Below are 22,656 nucleotides of genomic sequence, written 5' to 3'. Positions count from 1 at the left end.
GTGGGGCTCGATCCCAGGACCCTGAGATCATGACCCAAGCTGAAGGCAGAGGCTTTAACCCACTGAGCCAGCCAGGTGCCCCTGATCAAAGTTTTTAAAAAAAAATTGTAGATGAAACATTTACTGTGGAAAAAGTAATGCAGAAGGGGAGAAAGTAATCCCTGAGGAGCCCCCATTCCCTGCAAGGTACCCACTATCATTAGTCTCCTGGGTCTGTTTTGAAATACCTTTGCACAAACCCAGAATCCTTTTGGGTACAAACCCAGACAAACACACTAATTTGAAATTGACTGTGAATGTTGTTCTGCACTTGCTTCTGTTACTGACAATATATCACATCTGTACATAGAGCTCTTCCATTCTTTTTAGTGCATGCGTAGTATTCTACAGTGAGGTGATGTCACATTTTGGCCAGAGAGATTATGCAGCATCAAAGGTTGTTCCTATTCTGTCTCTTCCACACCTTTGCCAACATTGGATAACATAAGTCTGATAGGCAAGAATCTCATTATTCTAATTAATACCTTCCTGTTACCAGGGCTGTCCTTTATCTGATTGTATTGTATTAGTCACTTACATTCTGTGAATTGTGTTTCTATTCCATGCCGGGTTTGTACTTGTTGATGTTTTTACCTTGGTCTCTGTCTGTTAGGACTATCACGCCTCTGTCGTGTAGACTGCCAGTTTTTTCTCTCAGTTTGCTATTTGGTTTTTGACCTTGGCTAAATTATTCTAGTAGCCAACCCTCTTTCCCTGTGCCTCTCATGTTGCAGTTTCTTCTCCATTCATCATTCTTTGCTTTTCAGCAGTGGACTCGTCCTGACTGGGTTCCCACAGCATGTTTACTAGTGCTGAGAGTCAGGAAACAGAGTCTAGCCCAAACTTTGCAACCTTAGGCCTGTCACTTCTGTACCCCTTCCTTTCCTCATTGACTGCGTGTGGACAGTTAACCTCTCCTGCAGGGTCATCATTAGACTGAGATACTGTCGTAGATGTGGAGAGCCTGTACAAAGTTAAAGCAGAAAAACATATAACATTTTTTATTGGTTAGATAGTTTTTTTTTCATTTAGTTTTATTTTTTTGGCATTCCAGGATTCATTGTTTATGCACCACACCCAGTGCTCCGTGCAGTACATGCCCTCCTTAATACCCACCACCAGGCTCATCCAACCTCCCACCCTCTCCCCTCCAAAACCCTCAGTTTGTTTCTCAGAGTTAGATACAATTTTTAAATTATATTTAAATTTATTTAGCCTATTTATTTAGAAATGTATTTAGCCTTTTCGCATATTTAGTGGATGGAGAACTGAGGCTCAGGGAGCCGATGAGTTGCTCAGAACCACACTGTGTTAATTTCTAACTGCGGTTAATTTCTAACTCTGGTCTGAATTTCTCACCTTCAGTGGGATGCTGTCTCCATAGGTAATTGTTGAATCTAGTTTAAAAGAAATTAGAGTTGTTGGACTTAAATTTGAGTTTGCTTTACCTATATATTATTTTTAAAAAATTTCCTCTGGCAGTAAAGCCCTTTTATGAGGGGTGTGTGTGGGTTCTTCTTAATTGATTGAATATGGTGAGTGACTTGAATTTGTGTCCTCAGGCTGCGATGGACAGTGCTCGCCTCAGTGCTGCCAAATCCTCTCCCATGATGGAAACAATCAACATGGTCAGTGCCTAATGTAGTAAGAAAGTTTGTGTATTTGCTTACCTCAGAGTGTAATTTTTCAGTCTTCATGGCCCATTAAGTGAAATAGAGATTTAAGGGAAGAGTCAAACAACTATTGACCTGGTTTTTTCTTAGTATAGTTCTAGTCCTTTTTTTCTTCTAGATTATTAAATGGAATAAATCATTTTCCAGATACTAGAATGTGTTAGTCCACATTGTGAACAGTATATTAAGTATATTAAAAGGTTCCTCTTGAAATCTTTATCTCTTTTGGCCTGCCTATTTAGAAAGGTTCAAATAGTTGTCTCTGCCTGAGCATGGTCTTTGAGAGGACCTAGGAAGGTGTAAGCTGGAGTCGTCCAGTGCAGGTAGGGAGCATAAAAGATAGGGAAAGAAAAGATACTGGAGTCTGGAACTAGGGGTCACTAAAGTCTAGAGCCAGCTCTGCTGTGCGTACATACCCCGGAGTGGTTAGTTGACAACTTGTGAGCTCTTGGAAATTTTATTGTTAAGAGATCGCAAGCCTGGACAAGAGAAGAAGATACTTTTAGTGCTTACTGGGGGCCCGTTACCAAAATTTGGTCTAAGGATGTTACATGTTTGTTGGGTTATTGAGGGGAAAGGGAATCTTAAGTAAATAGGAATGGTTAGTAAACGCCTTCTGGATATGCTCATTAATAATAGAATATATGTCACTGCATTTTTTAAAACACAGTGTGACAGATTTTGCTAAGAAGTTGACTTTAATAAGATGGTTTGGTCGGGCAGGCCTGCTGAAAGTCTGTTTAGTTCTGTGTTTTACACTAAACATGAATTGGTAAGGTGGAACAGTAGGCCCAGAGAAATCCTTTCCCTAATTTATTTTCTCCTTTAGTAAGTCAGAGTTTTTCATGATTTTTGTTTATCTGATAGAGCCTGTGAGCTGGGGGAGGGGCGGGAAGGGAGGGAGAAGAGCACGCGGACTCCATACTGAGCGTGGGGCTGGGCTCGGGGTCAGTCTCACGATCCTGAGATCATGCCTGGAGCCGAAATCAGGAGTAGGACACTTCACCGACAGAGCCACCCAGGTGCCCCAATTTTTGTTTTAATGTTGAATCACCGATGAGTGGTTTTTCTGTTTGTAGTACAATGGTGGTTTATATGCTGAAATCAGTGCAAAATGAAACTGGCAGTTTTTCAACTTCATGTCAAGTCCAGTGGGTACATATTTGACATAGCAGCTTTTAATTGATGATGCGGTAGTGACTTCATCATTTTCTAAGGTTGACTTTATGTTTATTTTTTTCCCAAAGTGCCTGCAGTATCTTGATGTGTCAGTGCTGGGTGAGCTCGTTCCTAGATTATGTGAATTGATCAGAAGTGGTGTGGGTCTTGGCACGAAGGTAAGTAAGTGTATATTTCATAAGAGGAACTTGCATCTTCATTAGTTGGGGCCACAAAAATATAACAGCCATCATGTTTGAAATTCATACTTCTCTGTAGAACTTAATAAAATACATTAACCATTTTGTTTCTCTGGTTGCACTAATAACTTAAAATATGTAACTCACCAGAATAGAAAACATGTGACTTACTCAATAAATAGTGTCTGACTCTTTTAGCGGGATCCTTTCTGTTCCCTGGTTTCCAGGTACATGCCCTCGGGGTCCCCGCCATGATCAGTCATTAGTGGAAATGCTTGTTTGGTATCAGGGCAGGATGGTCGTTTTAGGTGGTGATGGGCATTTTCACGGGGGCCAGCAGGTATTTGGCTAGAAAATTGTCTTCCTGTCCAAGATCTTTCAAGGATCAGACTTCTGTCCTCGCACTTGAAAGACCAACTCACAGTTTTTCTCTTGACAGAGTTTATACTGCTTGTGTTTTAACATCTTAGCATTTTAGATCAGGAGAAGGTTAAAGATCTCCTGAAGCTTAGCACTCAGAGGTAATCGCTGTTAAGAGTCCGCAGTGTTTTCCTCCAGTGTCTTTTCTGTGCACGTGTCTGCTACAGCGGCCTCTTTTTCATGGCCAGAGGGGTAGGTACTCTCTCATGTGGCTGTAGCATCATTTATTTCAGTCCATCAGGGAACATTGGATTTGTTTCCAGCTGTTCTGATATTAAACAGAGCACTGTGATGAATGTCTTTGGACACATCTGAGGCTGTTTCCTTTGGTTAAATTTTTAGAACTGGAGCTGTTAGAACAAGGATGGCCAAGTTGCCCTGTGTGACCCTCCCAAAAGATTGTATTAGTTTTCTTTCTTCCTCGTAGTGTATGTGAGAGCACACGTCCTCCTGCTGGAAGAAAAATCTTCGCCTTGCTAATTTAAAATGAGGCCCTTCCAGTTTCCAGATTGAGTCGTGCAGGCCCTGTTAGGCTTCATCTATTTCTCATCTTTAAATCACTGACACCTAAGAGACAGGGTTGAGAGACAGAACGTTGTGACCATCACATTTAGACCTTTGCCTTTGTAACCCTGTAGGGAGGCTGTGCCAGTGTCATTGTGTCATTAACTACTCAGTGTCCCCAGGACCTAACACCTTACTCAGGTGAGTTCGTCAAAACCGTGTGTGCTCATACATTGGTATGGCCGTGTCTTGTGTGACAAGGTTTTTTAAAAAAGTTAAATAGCATTCAGACAGGCTTGTGATCTTCTATATGGTTTTTCTCCCTTTAAACTCCCCCTTCTGCCTTTGTTTCTCTGTTTGCAAGAGGTGCAGCTAGGATCAAGTTTAGCAAGTTTAGCGAGTGTTCACTGTTTTATAAGTATTAGACTAATTCTTACTGGTTATAAGGAGGTGAGAGTATCTCCCATTTTGTAGGGTTTGTTTACCGTTGATACCTAATTTTACGTCAGCAGTTTTCTCTTCTTGGATTGGCTCCTTGATGGCGCTAACGAACTTTATGTATCTAGCTCTCTCATTTTTGCAACTTGCCCACAATATTCTAGAGGCAGATTAACGTTTAATTTTGTATCAGGCAAAAGGAAGCAAGTGGATGGTACACACGTAACATACAAGAGTTCTAAACTAGTAGGGAATAAATCAGATCCTCATCACAGGGTTAAGTTTCTTTTGGTCCTGGGACCAGAGCAGAACATTTGGCCAACCAAGTATCAGATTTTTCTTCACTGTTTCTGACAGGTAAACTCATGAGTGCTTTGCTTAGTGGCCTGACAGATCGGAACAGTGTAATTCAGAAATCTTGTGCTTTTGCCATGGGCCATTTAGTTCGGGTGAGTTGAAGCTCTTATTTACTTATTTATACTTTGATAGTTATAAGGAAATAAATGGGGGTGGTTTTCTTTTTCAGACCTCACGGGATAGCAGCACTGAGAAACTCCTGCAGAAGCTTAATGGCTGGTACATGGAGAAAGAAGGTACCTTTTTTCCTTCTCTTGTATTTTTTTTTTTTTAAAGATTTTATTTATTTATTTATTTGACAGAGAGAAATCACAAGTAGATGGAGAGGCAGGCAGAGAGAGAGAGAGAGGGAAGCAGGCTCCCTGCTGAGCAGAGAGCCCGATGCGGGACTCCATCTCAGGACCCTGAGATCATGACCTGAGCCGAAGGCAGCGGCTTAACCCACTGAGCCGCCCAGGCGCCCCCTTTCTTTTGTATTTTATTTTATTTTATTTTATTTTATTTTATTTTATTTTATTTACTGAGGAGTTACTTGTTTTAGAGAGAGCGAGAGAAAGTACGCTCGTGAGTCAGGGGACAGAGGAACGGGGGAGAAGCAGACTCCCAGCTGGGCTGGGAGCCAGAGGAGGGGTGGGGCTCTCTCTCACCACCCTGAGATCATGACCTGAGCTGAAATCAAGAGTCGGACTGTTAACTGACTGAGCCACCCAGGTGCGCCCCTCTGTCTTTTTTAATTTAGATGTTAACAGTCTAGTAAAACAACACAAATCAGGTCTTGCCATCTGTGAGATCATGTGCTTTGCTGGGAACATTTGATTGATGTTACTCATTTGTTTGGCTGTGGTACCAGCTGAGCAAGGATCTGTGTCAGTTACCCTAACAACAGGAAGTAGAAAGATGAGTGTGTTTGTGCTCGTCTTCAGAACCCATCTACAAGACCTCTTGTGCGTTGACCGTCCATGCTATTGGACGCTACAGCCCCGATGTGCTGAAGAACCATGCCAGAGAAGTGCTGCCTTTGGCATTTCTGGGCATGCATGAGATCGCTGAGGAGGAGAACTCCGAGAAAGAAGAGTGTGATTTATGGACGGAGGTGTGGCAGGAAAACGTACCTGGTTAGTAATTAGTGCCTGTGAGTTCATCCCGTTTCTTAAGAACTACAGCTGGAGTTCTGACTCCTCATTTTCATTTCTAAGTTCATTTCTAAACTTTCACTTCTAACCTGTAGTTACTTCCCCAGGACCTTAATGGTGTGTGTCCTGTCTGGTTTTAAGCCTGTGCAAATCGCTGCCTTCTTAAGGTGGACGCTAAGCTCGTCCCTCTCCTTCCTCAGTGCTGTCCATGTGAGAGAATAGAACTTCTGCTCAAGTGACGTAGAGCTGTACCGATTTGATTTGGGAGTGACTGGTGATTTTCTGTTGGCGTAGAGTATTATTTTAGAGTGGTGCTCCTTAATTCTGTACTTCACCTTCACATGTGTACATGGATGACGATCACTTGCATGACACTCTCCTGTGGGCATATTCAAGTTCATAAAGTCCTACTGTTGTAAAGATACATCACAACACGACTCTCTGTTTCTTTCAGAGAGTGGTGGGATCTAGCCGTTGAGAATTACTGCTTTTAGACTGATGGTCATTGACTTTTTTTCAGATTTAAAAAAAAACCAGTTAATCCTTTTTGTCACTTAAAAGTTGCTTTAATTTTGCTTTTCATAACCTAGGTTCCTTTGGTGGCATTCGGTTATACCTGCAGGAGTTGATTACCATTACCCAGAAGGCTTTGCAGTCTCAGTCATGGAAAATGAAAGCCCAGGGTGCAATTGCCATGGCATCCATTGCAAAACAAACCAGCTCCCTAGTACCTCCATATCTGGGAATGATACTGACCGCATTACTGCAAGGCCTAGCTGGAAGAACATGGGCAGGAAAGGTAAAGGAACCATTCATGCCCAGTTAAATCTAAGGTATCCTTAAAGGATTATGACTTCATCTTTCATTTTCTATAAAAATTAGAATCTGGTTTTGTGGGATGTCAGATAGATTGTTTTTGTGAACTGGATTTCCTAGTCAATGGGCAGCTTTGGGTAAACTTTGCCTGATTAAGTATGCTATTCCGTCAAAGTATAACCCACGTGTTTTTGAATACAGTAGTGCTGGGGGCTGATTTTTATTTATCATGTTCAGCTTTCCAAGAGAGGTCTTAAATCACTTGGTCGCCATTTTGTCCCCGTTGGCCTCATGAACAGATCAGGATTGGACACACGTGAAATTGAGTAGCAAGGCAAGCTGTGTCTAAACTTGGGTCTGAGTGTGCCCATCCCTGAGGCCTGTGAACTAGTCACGTTGTACACAGGGGTGATACCGGATACTTACACTGAACACTCAGTGGGGAAGATGAGACCGTGGCAGCACATCCCAGTCTCCTTGATGTTGTCACAGTCAGCAGTGGCCAGCACTGTACTGGAGAAGAAGTGTTGGACTGGGAATCAGAATCCCGTGACTGACACGTCGCCTGTTGACCTTGGGCAAGTCAGGTCTCCAGGCTTTATGAAATGGAGATAAAGACAGTTATCTTCTCTTATGGTTTGGAGTAAAAACCTATGGTGTGCTTGTTAAATAGTCAAGTGCATTGAAGAGAAGATGACTCTGGTTCATTTTGGTCATCATAGTTATTAAGTATTCCTGAGGTAACATAGTACGTAGAAGGTGAATGACACCTGTGTGCTTAACACTGTTCCCTCATCTTTCAACCCTTTAGGAAGAGCTGTTGAAAGCCATTGCCTGTGTGGTGACAGCTTGCAGGTAAATGTTCTTTCGGTGAAGATGCTGTTTCTTAAACTGAACCCCAAAGCTGAAGTCTTTACTAACTGTCTGATGCTTTTTTGTGGCTCCTGTAGTGCAGAGCTGGAAAAGCCTGTGCCCAATCAACCCAGCACAAATGAGATTCTCCAGGCTGTTCTGAAGGAGTGTTGCAAAGAGAATCTGAAATACAAGATCGTAGCAATTAGCTGTGCGGCGGATGTCTTGAAGGCCACCAAAGAAGACAGATTCCAGGAGTTTTCTGATATTGTCATACCTCTCATCAAGAAGGTAAGATCGCCTGTATCCCTCAGGTCTAGTTTAGACTTAAAAACTAAAATGTAAAAAGAAAGAAAAGGAAGGAAGATTTTCCTGGCATCCTCTTCACTTATTTTATTAGGATTAGTGTGGCTGCGAATAGCAGGAAATCCCAAAGTATCACGGCCTTGAACAAGGTAGAGTTTTGTCTGTCATGGAATAGTTGAGGTTTTGGCTCAATAGTTGACTCTTCACCAGCTTCCAGCTCTGCCTTCCTTGGAGCGTGGCCACTGTCATCGTGGTCCATGGTGTCACCGCCTTCTGGGCGGGTAATGGTGTAGAAGATGAAGAAAGGATGAAGGGTTGGATTCGGCACGTCTGTTCTCTCTCAAGGACAGCTCTCAGACATTGCTGCATGGCATGTGCACTTCTGTTTCATCGGCCAGTCCTTGGGCAGCTAGCCGCAGCTCTGTTGCACGGGAAGCCAAGGAAGGCAGTCCTCTAGGCGTCTCTTTGCTTCCATGGGAGGAGGGAAGAGGGTCGTTCTTTTTAAGCAAAGCAGAAAGACAGGTTTGTTGCAGGGGTTTCAACCTGCACTTTGGGAAACTCAAGGCTGTGGGGACAGTGACTTCCAGGAGCGAGTGCTGGGGTGAATGGACAGTCTCTGACCTAGTGGTGACCTAGTGGTGATACGCTCTGCCTTTTAAGTGTGTGTAAAACCCACCCCAGTCTTCACTCAACTCTGAGAGCAAGCACAGGGAGCTCAATGGACCATTATTACTTGTTTCCGCCATATACTGAGGGACTTTAGTCCAGAAGACTTCGGTTTCATTTGGAAAATGAAGTACTCGTTTGTAAAGTTTGGGCAGCGGTTCAGAGAAAAAAAAAGTTAGGGCTTATCATTTATTTTTTGTGTGTGTGAAACACGAAATATTTTAAATAGCGTTTTTATGTCTTGTGTTGCTGCTAATCTGCAGGTTTCTTTGTATAGTAAGGCTGTTTAAATAATTTCTGTTATATAATGATAGTACATGGATTTGGGAGACTTGGGTTTTCAATGGACTGTATCACAAGCTAGCTGGGTGAGTCACTTCTCGGCGTGTTTCCCTTTCTTACTAAGACGGAGTTTGGATTGAGATGATTACTGAGTTCTTGCATCTTTAATCCCATGATTCCAATGCAAGCTTTTTAATTTTATGTTTAAAATCCTACATATACAGGATTTTTTTCACCTTTCCTAACAGAGTCCTTTAAAGGATTTTCCAAATTTATTAGGTGTAGTATTTCTGCAACACATTCTTTTTACAAATAGGAAGACCTGTTGTAGAGAATTTAGCAATTAATTCTTGGCTGACATCTCCTCTGGTACCCTGATTGTTTTGCAGTACCCCTGTAACTTTGATGGAAAATAAGTTTTGCTTTCCTTTGCTTCGATGTACCCTAGCACTCGCCTGAAAGCTCCGGCGTTCGGACAAGCAAAAATGAAGATGAGAATGAGAAGGAGAAGGAGCTGCAGCTGGAGTGTCTGCTGGGAGCCTTCGAGAGCCTGGGCAAAGCCTGGCCCCGAAATGTGGAGACCCAACGTAAGCATACTTGCTGTGTGTTGGAAGGATTTTCCAAAAGACAGAGATTTGTTAAGTGGCCTTATTTCTTGGCATTACGTTGAGGACTGTGGCAGTAGACCATGTTATTGACACTGTTAGGACTCCTAACTTTTGCTTGATAAGTAGAAAATTGAAGTAGGGAATTCTATAAAAAAGGTGACACACATCTCAAAACAAAGCAGTTCATTTTCGTAGAAAGCATAGGAATGTACATTCATTTGCTAGTTATTGAGGGGAGCGCCAAGGCCTTTGAGAACGGAACTGTTCCATACTGGCTTCTTAGGCACATCTGCAATTTTTGGTTTCTGTTTCTTTGTAGTGGAAAAAGAACTTACGGTTTCTTTTCTTTTTTTTTTTTTTTTTAAATTTTTTATTTATTTATTTGACAGAGAGATCACAAGTAGGCAGAGAGGCAGGCAGAGTGGGGGGGGAAACAGGCTCCCTGCTGAGCAGAGAGCCGGATGTGGGGCTAGATCCCAAGAACCTGAGATCATGACCTGAGCCGAAAGCAGAGACTTTAACCCACTGAGCCACCCAGGTGCCCCAGAACTTACGGTTTCTTATGAAACAAATCAAGTGCAACATTATTCTAGATTTTTACCCCCATGCATCATTTATGAACCATACTAAATTTTACAGCATTTAAAAAATAACTACTTCGTTGAGTTTTATATTCCTTTCACATCAGTTAGCACAATACTAATTATGTAATTATCACAAGGGCAGTTGGCATAACATGTTTGGAATAAGATGTTGTCTCTTAAAGAGCCAACCAGGTACAGAAGCTTGTGTCCCGAGTTGAGTTCCCTGCCTCCAGAGTTCTGCTTTCTCTGGCTGTCACTCGGGGTATCTTACAGGAAAAGGTGATTTGGTTAAGATTCTGTGTTTGTTCCTAGGAGAGTTAACAGTTACATAGGACCCTCGGGGCGGGTGGTGGTGTGGGTGGGTGTTCCTGGCCAGGGAGATTTGGGAATTGGGCACTAAGTCCTGCTGAAGTTTTTTTGACATTTCATGGCTTTAATGAAAGCCATTTGTTATTTTATTTTTTTCCTCCTACTGCTTTCTCTGTCCTTCTATTCTTCTCTGCTCTAATGTCTCTCTGTCCCTCATTCGCTCTGTCTCTTGTCCCTGCACACTCTCTGCCCTGCTCTCCCCAGGTTGTTACCGTCAGGCGCTGTGCAAGCTGATGTGTGAACGGCTAAAACTGAGCACGTGGAAAGTGCAGCTTGGAGTCCTACAGTCCATGAATGCCTTTTTTCAGGGGTAATTTCGTTTCGTAGTTCAGTTCTTTGTTTTGTCTCCCCCGCCCCCTTAGTGTTTTATAGCAAATCAGTGGAATTCTTTTATCTTAAAACTGAAAAGCTGCAGTGACATTTAAAAGTGATATATGCAGGTAGAAATTACTTGTGGCAGAACGGTTCTAGAATGTTTCTTCATAACTAGCAATTTGTATCTCGCTTTCTGATTTGTGCAGATTAATGCTTTTGGAAGAAGAACATGCAGATCCTGAGGCTTTGGCTGAAATTCTCCTTGAAACTTGTAAATCAATCACATATTCTTTAGGTGAGTGTAGTGAGCTGGCGGTGATGAGTCCGAATTTAAAGCTTGGGGAGTGAAGCTTCAGATGTTCCCTCCCTGGTGCTTGGAGCTAGATTTGTGGAGCAGCTGCTGAACTCCTTCGTGTACCTGACCCGTGGCCGCATGCTGTGCTGTATTATTCTGGAACTGTAATTCAGGATGTTGGGAAGATGTTTGTGACAGGTTGTTTTGTTTAGACTCTTATTTGGAAATAATTTCAAACTTACAGAAAAGCTGCAGTTATAGTACATGTAATGCCTGTATATCCTTTACCCAAAGTCAGCTGTTACTGTTCTGTCCCAGTTACTTCATCATTTGTACTTCTCTGTATGTACGCTTTTCTGGAACCATCTGACAGCATGTTGCTGACGTCACGCGCTTTGGTTCCTGAGCTCTTCAGTGCGCCTGCTCTGTGTCGGCTCAGTACAATGACTGGTCGTTGGGCGTAGGACGCCGGCGCAGTGGCCTTAGTCAGATTTATAGCATTCGTATTTTAGGTTCAGTCGATTCGACAGTGTTCTTTTACAGACTTTCCCCCACCCCTTCAGTCAGGAATCCAGGATTATTTACTGAATTTAGCTGTGTCTTTTTAGTTTCCTTGAGTCTAGGATACTTCCTCAGCCTTCCTTTTTCTCACGTGACATTGACAGTTTTGAACAAAAGTCTCCACCCCACCACCTCCCGCCTTTTAAAAACTAGAATGTTTCTTATTTGGGGTTTGTTTGATGTCTCCTCGTGATTAGATCCAGGTTCTGAGTTCCCGGTTGGGGGATACTCTGAAAGTGAGGCTGTGCCCTCTCACTTCCGGAGGCACAGCGCGTTCATCTGCCCTGCTTGGCCCTGCTCCCCTTCCGCACGGTTTAGCCAGCAGTCAGAGAGAAGATGCCCGAGACTGTGCAGACACACTGCTCTTCTTGAGAACACCTTTAGACTCCGTGTGCATCCGTGGTTCTTCCTGAACCAGTTTTCGCGAACATGATTTTTCTAGCTCTGGTGCTTTCTTGCTGTCTACCGTCTGGCAGTTGGCACCCTCTTGTAAACGAAATCCCACCTCTGCCTGCCTCTTCATTTATCTGTTAATAGTACTGATGCGTAGATTTTCTCCCCTCCTCCACTGGTTTGTAATTAATTATTTTCCTTAATTACTTTTTTTTGCTCTAATTGTTCCAGATTTGGCCAGTGGAAGCTCCTTTAAGCTGATTCCTATGTCTTACTGGCAGGTCACTGTCATCCTTCTAAGCACCTCTGTACCTGGTAGCATAAAAGGATGTTATAAGCTCCCCCCGTGCTTTCCTTATCTAGGTTTGGCTGTGTATTAATTTTTTCCGAAGACAGTCTCACCCTGTGCTAGAATAGACACCACAGAAGCCTATTTCAGTTGCAGCTCTTGGAGGTAGCGACCTTCGAATAAAAAGCCGGCCACTAAGCCTCTGGTCTTTGCAGGATCGCAGCCAGCTGTCCCTGATTGCCCTCAGCCCTCGGGGTTGTGTACTGTTCCCTGATAAAATGAGGAAGTCCTGCAAACCTAAGACCTTTCTGAGGTCTCATGTGATGACAACTCTGTGTTTGAGATAGTGTCCTTCGATTTCTTTCCTCTAAAATGGTCCTTTCAATATTGCCATTTGTATTGTGGTGATTGGTGTATTGGGCTGACAGTTTTTCAAGTAAGGACTAGGGACAGGTCACACATTTCAAGTATATGATGCTAATTAGCAGAGTGAAGCTTAAGAACAGGTGTATCTTTCCCTGAATTTGTAATTTCTGAATTTCTTTCTTCCAGTAACACTAACTTAACCTTGGAGCTTCTGTTTGTAAGGCGTATAAAGCAAATAATGTGAATATCTGATTTTCTTCTTAGAAAATAAGACCTATTCATCTGTGAGAACAGAAGCTTTATCTGTGATAGAATTACTGCTTAAAAAACTTGAAGGTGAGTTCTTTTTTTTTTTTAATTGACATATAATGTGTTATTTGCCCCAGGGGTACAGGTCTGTGAACCATCAGGCTTACACACATCACAGCACTCACCATAGCACGTACCCTCCTCAGTGTCAGTCACCCAGCCACCCTCCCCTGCAATCCTCAGTTTGTTTCCTGATATTGAGTCTCTTACGATTTGTCTCCCTCCCCGATCCCCTCTTGTTTTATTTATTCCTTTCCTACCCCCCAACTGTGCATGTTACCTCTCAACTTCCTCATATCGGAGAGATCATATGATAATTGTCTTTCTCTGATTGACTTCTTTTGCTTAGCATAATACCCTCTAGTTCTGTCCACGTCATTGCAGATGGCAAGATTTCTTTTTTTTTTCTGATGGCTGCATAGTATTCCATTACATATATATAGATAGATATCTATATCTATCTATCGAGATATATATATATATATATATATATATATATGTATGTATAATCACATTTTGAAGGTGACTTCTTGATTCTTCTGACTGGAGGAGGACCGGGAAGCCAGGATACTTTATGGCATATATTTTAGAAATTTTTTCATGTTTTTGTTTTTAGTAAGTGTATACTCTAAAATATAAATTAGTACATGAACATGTGAGTGAGCTCTATAAAGCTAAAACCTTTAAATTTTATTCAGTGTTTAAATTTGGTACTCTTTCATTTTTACATACTTTTAATGTATTTTGAAGGTACAGTTATGTTGAAATAAAAAAGTTTTGTCTCCACCATGACTCCTGATGTAATCTGGGGGACTTCCAAGTCCATGTCTGACAGGAGCAGAATGGGGTTCCCGGTACCCATGTTAAGAAACAGAGTGACACAATTAAAGAGTGGGGTTGGGAAAACATTTTAACACTTATCACCCAACCCATCAAATTTGACAGTGTTTGCTTAGTCTTATCTTTTTTCCCCTGGGTTCCCCCCCCATACCTTTTATCAAGAAGCAGATTTCTTCTAATGATAAAAGCAAACTGCTGTCTTTTTCTCCAGTGAGGTATTTAAAACAGAGGCTACTTTTTCTCTCTCTTCTTTTTTAATTATTCTAAGCCTATAGATTAAGAATGGAGAAGATGCAACTGTTTTCTGTAGAGTCTCATATATTTGCTATTTCTACTTCTCTCTCTCTCTGTTTAGCAATAAAGCACCCCTCTTAAGGTTCCATGATACGTACGAATGTATTCTAGAGGAGGAAAAGGAGGGTAACCAGCAAAGCAACTTGCTTAAAACCTTATCACTAGAAAGTGGCAGAACCTCATAAACAGGATTTAGGACCTGGTATACTTTCTGGGTTTCTAGAATTTTCAGTATGGGTATAGATCTCTGGTGCTTTAAAGAAAGGAGTAATAAAATCTTTTCGGACTGACTTGGCAATTATGAAATTTATTAGAGGTTTTCTTACTAAGCATATTTTATAAAGAGGTTTTTTTGTGTGTTAAATGGCTTTTTTGTTACTGTGTCCTTTGCCCTGATACCTCCTCCCTCCCATTGGGCTTCAGCATCCCTAGATTCTCTTTGTCCCAGCAATACTGGGGGCAGAGGATGAAACTCCCTGACCTGCATTGAGACAACTACTGAACCTATTCTATCCTGAACTGTTATCGGGGGTTGCTTTATATTTATTTGGGGGCTAGGCGATTTAGAAGAAAATCAGAAAGACTAGTTTTAGGTTTTTGCTTGTTTGTTCTATAAGGATTCTGTTTTTCTTCTTTTTCCATTCAGAATCTAAACAGTGGGAAAGTTTGACATCTGAGTGCAGAATGCTCCTAATTGAGTCTTTAGCTACTATGGAGACAGACAGCAGACCTGAGCTGCAGGAGAAAGCATCATTACTGAAGAAAACACTTGAAAATCTGGAATAAATTAGAAGGGGAAGAAAGAAACGAGTGCCATGTTCATTGGGGGTTGAAATGGTGGTATTCTTTGAAAAACCAAGTGGGCAAAAGTAAAGATTAATCTGTAGCATGCATCATTCCTTGGCTGAAATAAAAAAAATATGCCTTAAATTTTGTTCCTTATTAGCTTTATTTTATTTGATCTTTAACAATGTCTGGGCCAAGTGAGCTTAATGGGACCTTGAATGTTTGAGGGGTAGTTGTTGGTGAAATGAATGGAAATAGTTAAGAAAAGAATTAAAGCTTTTATTACAGCAGGAGGCAGAGCTGCAGAGCAAGCTGGATGAAAGTCTTAGAACTGCATCCAAAGTAAATACAGTTATTTCCGGAAGGGACTCTGTAACTGACTTAGTTCAATAAACCCCTTGCTTTATGCCTGAAGAAGGACGTAGGAAATGGCATAGCTTCTGCCCTGCAGCCTGGCCTGGGCTGGGACGACCCAGGTATTAACTGCCCTGCCTGGTGCTGCCCCTAGCCTGCCCGAGATGCTCTTGGGAGGAGGTGTTCAACAGGCCACTCCCCCCGGTATCTAAGTACCATGACCTTGAACACTGTCATTTGTTGAGATGATCAGCTTTTAGAGACTGATTGTTTAGCATCTTCACAGGTTGAGAGAGAGACTTTGGTCTCCATGTGATAAGTCCATCGCAGATGAGAGTACATTAGGATAAGCCTGCTCTGTTTGTATCTGTGGTTGCATATTTTGCAAAAGCCAAATCAACAACAAAATCATAACCGCTTTGGTTTAGACTGTTTGTAATCTCAAAACTGTGAAGAGGACAAAATTTTCCACCCATTTTTAGGCTAACAGTATGACTAGGGAATAGGAGGGCAAACATCTTAATTAGCCGTTTGGGAATAATGTGATATCACTCAAACAGCTGCAGCTAGGGTTCCTTTCTTTTTTTTGTACTGCTTATACCCCTGCCTCAGGGTGTAGGGGTCGGTGGGGAACACCTAGTCTAACGCAAGTATTTGCAGTCAATTGAACGCTAGTTCACCTTGGATTCCAAGCACTAAATTGGTTGTACGGCCAATACTGAGCCCTTACTAATGTTAGAACCAGCGTGGAAACTCCATGGTTATTATTTCTGGTGGTCTCCATACACTATAATATTGACTGTGACCGTAAGAAAAATAACTTTTTACATCTTTTTTTTTTTATTTTTTAAATTTCTTTTTAGTGTTCCAGAATCCATCGTTTATGCACCACACCCCATGCTCCATGTAATCCGTGCCCTCCATAATGCCTACTACCAGGCTCATTCAACCCTCCACCCCCCTCCCCTCCAAAACCCTCAGATTGTTTTTCAGAGTCCACAGTCTCTCATGGTTCTTCAGCTGCTTACATCTTGACCCAGAAGAGTGTGTGTGTGTGTGTGTGTGTGTGTGAACGAATACAAAACTGAAATAAATGTTTTGTGAAATAACACTCTTCACTTGATCTTAGCCAAAAGGCTGAGAAGCGATGATAATATATACTCGTAACTATGTGTAATACACTTTGATTCCCCCCTCCCCACCACCATTTTAAATGCTCTTCAGACCCACCAAATTCTTCTCCTGACTCATAAGTAAAGGTTGCAATGCGCTTGCACTGCCATAGATATTATGTGGACTTGGCTGGATGTACTATGTTCTGGGGTTGCTTCTGATTTGGAAAGGGGGTTTTTGAATGAAAATCTAGGTGCTTGGTTATCGAAACATCCTCTTAGATGGTGGTAAATATAATTGTGGGTTTTAGTAGCATTGTGAATTGTAAGGAGCTTCTTGTGGACTTCACCTCAGAATGGCTTGTGCTTGGGGGAAATGAACTTTGGCTATTTTTCAGAAAGCGTGTGGCCTCATAGAATTTGGTGTTTTCCAGATCAGTATTTCCCTCTCTGCTGAGAGCCCTCTGACTTCGATTTACAGACCCTGGGATACGCCTCCGAGGCAAGAACACCATGCAGGTTGGCTGTTTTCAGAAAGTAAAAGGATCTGAGGACAAGAATTGGGCTCTCGGCCCATATGGAGTGTTTTACCTCATCAAGTTTTATGCTTTTTAAACTCTTTGTTATTTACTACTGGGAATTTCCCATGGTGCTGAGAGGTGCTGACACTTGAACCTTTGTGTGCAGTGCTGTTCAGTTCATTCATTGTCGCTTTCTGTAAGCACAATTCCTTTTTACTCTCTTAATGCCTTCCCCTGGACCAGCCAAGTCACTGGCACAACTGGTGATGTGAAATCCCGGTGTCCCGCTGCAGCTCATGTTGGGTGGGCACTTACTTGTTAAAAGGGTTGGTAACTGAGAGTTTGTTACTATGGGATGTTGACACTGGTGGACAGTGACAAGAGGACCCACGCATGTTTGTGTCTCTGGCCCTCATTCTCCAAAGCCCTCTGCTACTGATTTTTATTATTTTTTACCTGGAACTCTTTGGTGCTACTTGTCATACAGGCATCTGATTTAGAGAGCCTAATTACTGAACCCCTTATTCTTGAAATGAGTGCACTGGATAGAGCTTCACAAGTGTATTGGTATGTGACAAGGAGGGACCTGAAGTTTGGCAGCTGGAAATCAGAACAGTGGAAGTAGTATAAGGTTGTGTTTTTGGTGAGAAAGAGCAGCAGTTTCTCTAGAATGTTAGTGTCCCATTCACAACTGCCTGTGAAGGAAGACTGACGGCTGCCAAAGCAGTGCTCTCCCCTTCCATCTTTCCCTCGTGTACGTTGTAACGGAAGAAAGAAGATAGATGTGACCTTGTGGATCTGTGCTCTAGTGGCGCCTGCCCTGTACAAACACCACTTGCCCTTCGGCAGGGAGGGGGACATTTCTGCCTGCTGCTGCCACAATCTAGTCCTGCTGCTTGTTAAGTATAGGGAGTTACTTTGACACGAACTCCTTGTAATGTACAAACTGCTGTTAAATGGATGTATATGTAACAGATTTTTGTATTTTATATGCAAAGTCTTCATAGAATCCTTTGCAATATGTGTGGAGCTAGTTAAGCCTGTGATCATCCTATTGGAAAGGAAAATCCTACCCATGCCCTAAGTGGTGAATAAAAGCTGCATGGTCAGTTCTTTTGAAGGAGCGCCTTGATTTTTACTGATTCCCTAGGAAAACAGTTCAACTTCTGGGGAATTGCCTGGCAACACCCTTAAGAACTGAGAAAGGCCCTATTGCCTGCCATATCTTGAGCTCCCTTTCGAAAGTGGACATTGTCGAATTAACTGGAAGTCCCAGAGCAAAGCAGGAACAAAGGCAGAACACATGGAAAATGGCAGTCAGATTCTTGGAGAGAAGTCACTGGTGAAAGATCATTCATTCATTCATTCATTCATGTATATTTTTGAGAAAAGTAATCCCAGATGAACATACAGAACAGGCAGTTCTGCTTTTGCCTGAGACCGACCGACGTGGCTGTGGGCACAAAATGTCAGCCGGTACTGTAAGCTGCCCCACAGGTCTTGACACTGGAAAAGAGGCTGGAGAGTCCCCATTGCTTTGTCTCCAGTCACAGCCAAAAAGCCCATGTGGCTCCCTTCTGCTTCCTTTTACCCTAAATTCAGGTTCCAGTTTGTTGGACTGGATTAACAATTGTTCCGTTCTTTTTTTGAAGTGGAAGATCATAATGCTACCAAAAATGGGAAACATTCAGCTTTTCCAACAATGCCTGTTTAAAAATTTAAGTTTTTCTTTGTCTTCAGAAGTGATAAATTGCTTTTACATTTAAGGACCATTGATGAAGTTGCCTTTAAAATACAAAGGACAGGGGCACCTGGATGGCTCAGCTCAGTTGGTTAAGGGTCTGCCTTTGGCTGGGTTCATGATCTCAGGGTCCTGGAATCGAGCCCCATGTAGGGCTCCCTGCTCATCCGGGAGTCTGCTTCTCCCTCTTAATCTCCCTCTGTGCTACTAAACAAATAAAATAAAATAAAAAGGACAGGGAGAAAACGTAATGGTTGAAGGATACCTAATTTTTGTGTGGTTGTTCTTGAAAAGAGTATTGGGTATTAGCGGTTAGATACATAATTCTATCATGCTACTTTTGATTCCAGACCTGTCTTCAAATACAAAATCTAATTTTTTTTTTGAGTATTTGTTTTATCTCAACACTATGAAGATTTCCACTGTTTTTAACCTCCAACATTTCCAGTGTGATAATGGGTCTTTTAAACTGTTGTTTCCCTGGATGTCTTTTTTTTTTTTTTTTTCTGGCTGCTTCCATGATTTTCTTTATTTTTGGATTTCAGCACTTTATGATATGCCAGGGTGTACTTTTTGGGGGGATATTTATCCTGTTGGAGGTTTGCTTAGATTTTTGAATTTCTAAATTTTTATGCTTCACCAAATTTGGGATATTTGGGGCCATTATTTACCCAAAAGTTTTGTTTGTTTTTTTCTGTGCTATTTGCTCCCTTTTCTCTTTATGGGACTCCAGTTAAAGCTATGTTAATTCATTTGATACTGCTCTAGGGGTGCCTGGGTGGTGGCTCAGTCAGTTGAGTGTCTGCCTCTTGATTTCAGCTCAGGTCATGATCTCATGGGTCCTGGAATCAACACTGCCCCCCCCACCCCACCCTGTCCTGTGTGGCTCCTTGCTCAGTTGCTCAGTGGGGAGTCTGCTTGAGGAGTCTCTCTCTCCATCTCCCTCTGCCCCTCCTCCCCACTTGTGCTCCATCTCTGTCTCTCTCAAAAACAATAAAATCTTAGGGGCGCCTGGGTGGCTCAGTGGGTTAAAGCCTCTGCTTTCGGCTCGGGTCATGATCCCAGAGTACTGGGATCGAGCCCCACATCTGCTCAGCAAGGAGCCTGCTTTCCTTCCTCTCTCTCAGCCTGCCTCTCTGCCTACCTGTGATCTCTGTCAAATTTTTTAAAAAAAAAATTAATTAAAAAAAACAATAAAATCTTAAAAAAAATCATTTGATACTGTACTGCAGATTTCGGAGGCATTTAAGAAAAGATCCGTATTTAAGTTCACTGACTTTGTTTGCTATGTCCATTATGATATTAAAGACCATCCTGTGAATTTTTATTTCAGATACTGTTCCAAGTTTTAAAATTTCTGGGTGCCTGGGTGGCTCAGTCAGTAAGCATCTGCCTTTGGCTCAGGTCATGATCCCAGGATCCTGGGATCGAGTCCCACATCGGGCTCTCTGCTTAGCAGGAAATCTGCTTCTCCCTCTACTCTTGCTCTCTCTCTCAGAGAAATAAAATCTTAAAAAAAAAAAAAAGTTTTAAAATTTCCATTTGGTTTTTTTTTATATCCTTTTCCTAATATTTCCAACCTTTTCATTCATTATGAACTTAATTTTAAAGTTCACAAAGCATAAGTATAATAACTGCTTTTAAGTTCTTGTCTGATAGTGACACATCTGGGTCATTTTGGGTTTGGCCTCTGTTGATTGTCCCCCTATTCCCACTGCCCCACTTTTTCCTGGTTCTTCATATGTCCAGTGTTCTGGGATTATATCCTGGACATTGTGGATGTTATGTTGTAGAGAATCTGGACTCTATTAAATACATTCCTCCAATGAGGTGCTTTGCGTTTAGTGCGCAATTAACAGGCTGAGACTCAAACTGCAAGTGATCTTTCTTTGTGGGTGGCAGTTGTTATGTCCGTTCAATTCTTTTTTTCCCCCCTTAGCAAAGCTGTGTGCAATCTACTCTGCAACATGTGTCTTTTCAGAGGTGCCAGAGACTTGGGCAGATTTAGCCATAGAATATGGAGCTGCCCCCTCTGCCTTTTTTCTTTCTCGAATTTTCCCTTCCCTTTCTGTCTCTGGCTCTGCCTCTCTCAGGCCGAAAAGAAGTGGTTTTCAATGAAAACCTCAGCTCTTCTTGGTCCCATTTTGGCTGTTTCACTTCAGACAGAATTCCTAAATCCAGGAAGCTCACCGTATGTTGATCCAGTCCATATTTTAGCTCTCTTCCAAAATCTACTTTTGTTGACTCCGGGGAGCCTTAACAGAATTGGTTTTGGTAGTTTGTCTAGAGTTTATAGTTGTTACATTATGTAGGAAGGTCAGGTTTCTGGGCAGTTTATAAATTACATTAAACTAAATATACTCATCCCATATAACCCATATTTACCCTCATGATTGAAAAGTTATGTCCACCCAAAAACCTGCCCATGGATGTTTTGGGCAGCTTTATCCATAGGTTCCAAGACTTGGAAGCAACCACGATATCCTTCAGGAGGCTGAGTGGATACATTAACTGGGACATCCAGACAATGGAATATTATCCAGTACTAAAAAGAAATGAGCTGTCAAGCTCAGAAGAGACATGGAACTTAAATGCATGAAAAACATCTGAAAGGGCTACATACTCTGATTCCAATCACATGACATTCTGGAAAAGGCAAAACTATGCAGACAGTAAAAAGATCAGTAGTCACCAGGGAGGAGTAGGGAGGGAAGGGTGAACAGGTCCGAGAATTTTTTTTAGGTGGGGAAACTATTCTATATGATACTACAACGATGGTGTGTGACATCGCAGTAAATCCTCACGTAAACTCTGGACTTTGGGTGATAATGATGCATCAGTTTAGATGCACTGATTATAACAAGTGTCTGACAAAGGCTGAGAGTGGGGGAAGTTGTGTTTGGGGGCAGAGGAAATACAGCAAATCTCTGTACTTTCTGCTCAACTTTGCTATGAATCTAACACCGCTCTCAAAAATAAAGTTAAAAAATAAGTTATGTTTTAGATAAATCAGAAGGTTTTTATAAGTTTGTTTTGGATTACACAGGTAATAAATGCTTTTTGCACATACAACAAAACTTTTTAAAGGTGAAAAGAAAGATCACCTATATGCAACTATCCAAAGACAGTATCTGCTAATTTTAAAAAATTATTCATTTAAAAAAAAAATGTGTAGAGAGGGAGTGGGAGGGGCGGAAGGAGAGAGAGAATCTTAAGCTGGCTCCATGCCCAGCATGGGGCCCAATTCTGAGATCATGACCTGAGCCCAAATCAAGAGTTGGGTGCTTAACCGACTGAACCACCCAGGCGTCCAGTATCTGTTAATATTTTAATGGCTACTATTCTGGGAATAATAGCAATGACATAATTATTAATAAAATAATGAAATATCATTGATTTTTAATTAAGTGTATTTAGTGTTAGGCTACTGTTGACCTTCTGATGCTCCATTAGGAGGAAGATCTGCTCCAGGACCTCAGGTGACTGTGGGTAACAAAAGAGTGGAAAGGGAAACCATGGTTAGGGGAGGACACAGCCTGTCACAAACATCACCCTTCCAAAGTCTGAATTCCTGGTCCAGACATCCATGAGATAAAAGAAAATGCCTACTGTTTAAAGGCACTAAGGTTTGATTACTTTGTTATTCAGCAATAGGACCACTGACACTGACTTATCATGTTGGAAAATCATTCGGCACTAGCTACTGAAGGTGACTTAATCATGTTCTGCCAGTGTTTTCGCTCCTAAGTATAGACCCATCAGAAGTGTGTACACATGTACCCAAATATATACACGTGCAGGGTTATACCACATTACTTGAAATAGCCCAAGAGTGGAGACAGTTCAAATATCTCACGATAGAACAGCGGATAAATAGTGTTCTGATCATAAAATCGACTATAATATACCAATACAGATGGGCCAGCTGGAGCCACACACACTAGCTTGGATCTTGCACGCACACTGTGGAGGGAAGGGAGCCAAACACACCAGAATGCATGCTGCACCATGGCACAAAATCAGCAGGTAGTGTTCTACATGCACTTGAGAAGGACATGCATGTGCATGTTGTTGG

At 41.9% G+C, this 22,656-nt stretch overlaps 1 protein-coding gene across 6 annotated transcripts in view; it reads left to right on the top strand.

Annotated features, from left to right (window-relative positions):
* ECPAS (Ecm29 proteasome adaptor and scaffold) overlaps window positions 1-14,997 on the top strand; it is a 98,150-nt gene extending 83,153 nt beyond the window's left edge. For all 6 annotated transcript variants that reach the window (XM_045081698.1, XM_045081697.1, XM_045081696.1 and 3 more), the window contains 14 exons: window positions 1,602-1,667; window positions 2,960-3,049; window positions 4,129-4,195; window positions 4,790-4,881; window positions 4,959-5,025; window positions 5,713-5,904; window positions 6,513-6,721; window positions 7,550-7,593; window positions 7,689-7,881; window positions 9,293-9,431; window positions 10,610-10,715; window positions 10,927-11,015; window positions 12,889-12,960; window positions 14,714-14,997. In XM_045081698.1, coding sequence (XP_044937633.1) covers window positions 1,602-1,667; window positions 2,960-3,049; window positions 4,129-4,195; window positions 4,790-4,881; window positions 4,959-5,025; window positions 5,713-5,904; window positions 6,513-6,721; window positions 7,550-7,593; window positions 7,689-7,881; window positions 9,293-9,431; window positions 10,610-10,715; window positions 10,927-11,015; window positions 12,889-12,960; window positions 14,714-14,853 — 1,566 coding nt within the window. In that variant the 3' untranslated portion in view covers window positions 14,854-14,997. The remainder of the gene's footprint in view (window positions 1-1,601; window positions 1,668-2,959; window positions 3,050-4,128; window positions 4,196-4,789; window positions 4,882-4,958; window positions 5,026-5,712; window positions 5,905-6,512; window positions 6,722-7,549; window positions 7,594-7,688; window positions 7,882-9,292; window positions 9,432-10,609; window positions 10,716-10,926; window positions 11,016-12,888; window positions 12,961-14,713) is intronic.
* Window positions 14,998-22,656: the final 7,659 nt, after the last annotated feature.

Source organism: Mustela putorius, unplaced genomic scaffold (genome assembly GCF_011764305.1).
Source record: "Mustela putorius furo isolate JIRA1106 unplaced genomic scaffold, ASM1176430v1.1 tig00000580_pilon_pilon_pilon, whole genome shotgun sequence".
Lineage (NCBI taxonomy): Eukaryota > Metazoa > Chordata > Mammalia > Carnivora > Mustelidae > Mustela > Mustela putorius.
This window is presented reverse-complemented; position numbering and strand designations above follow the sequence as displayed.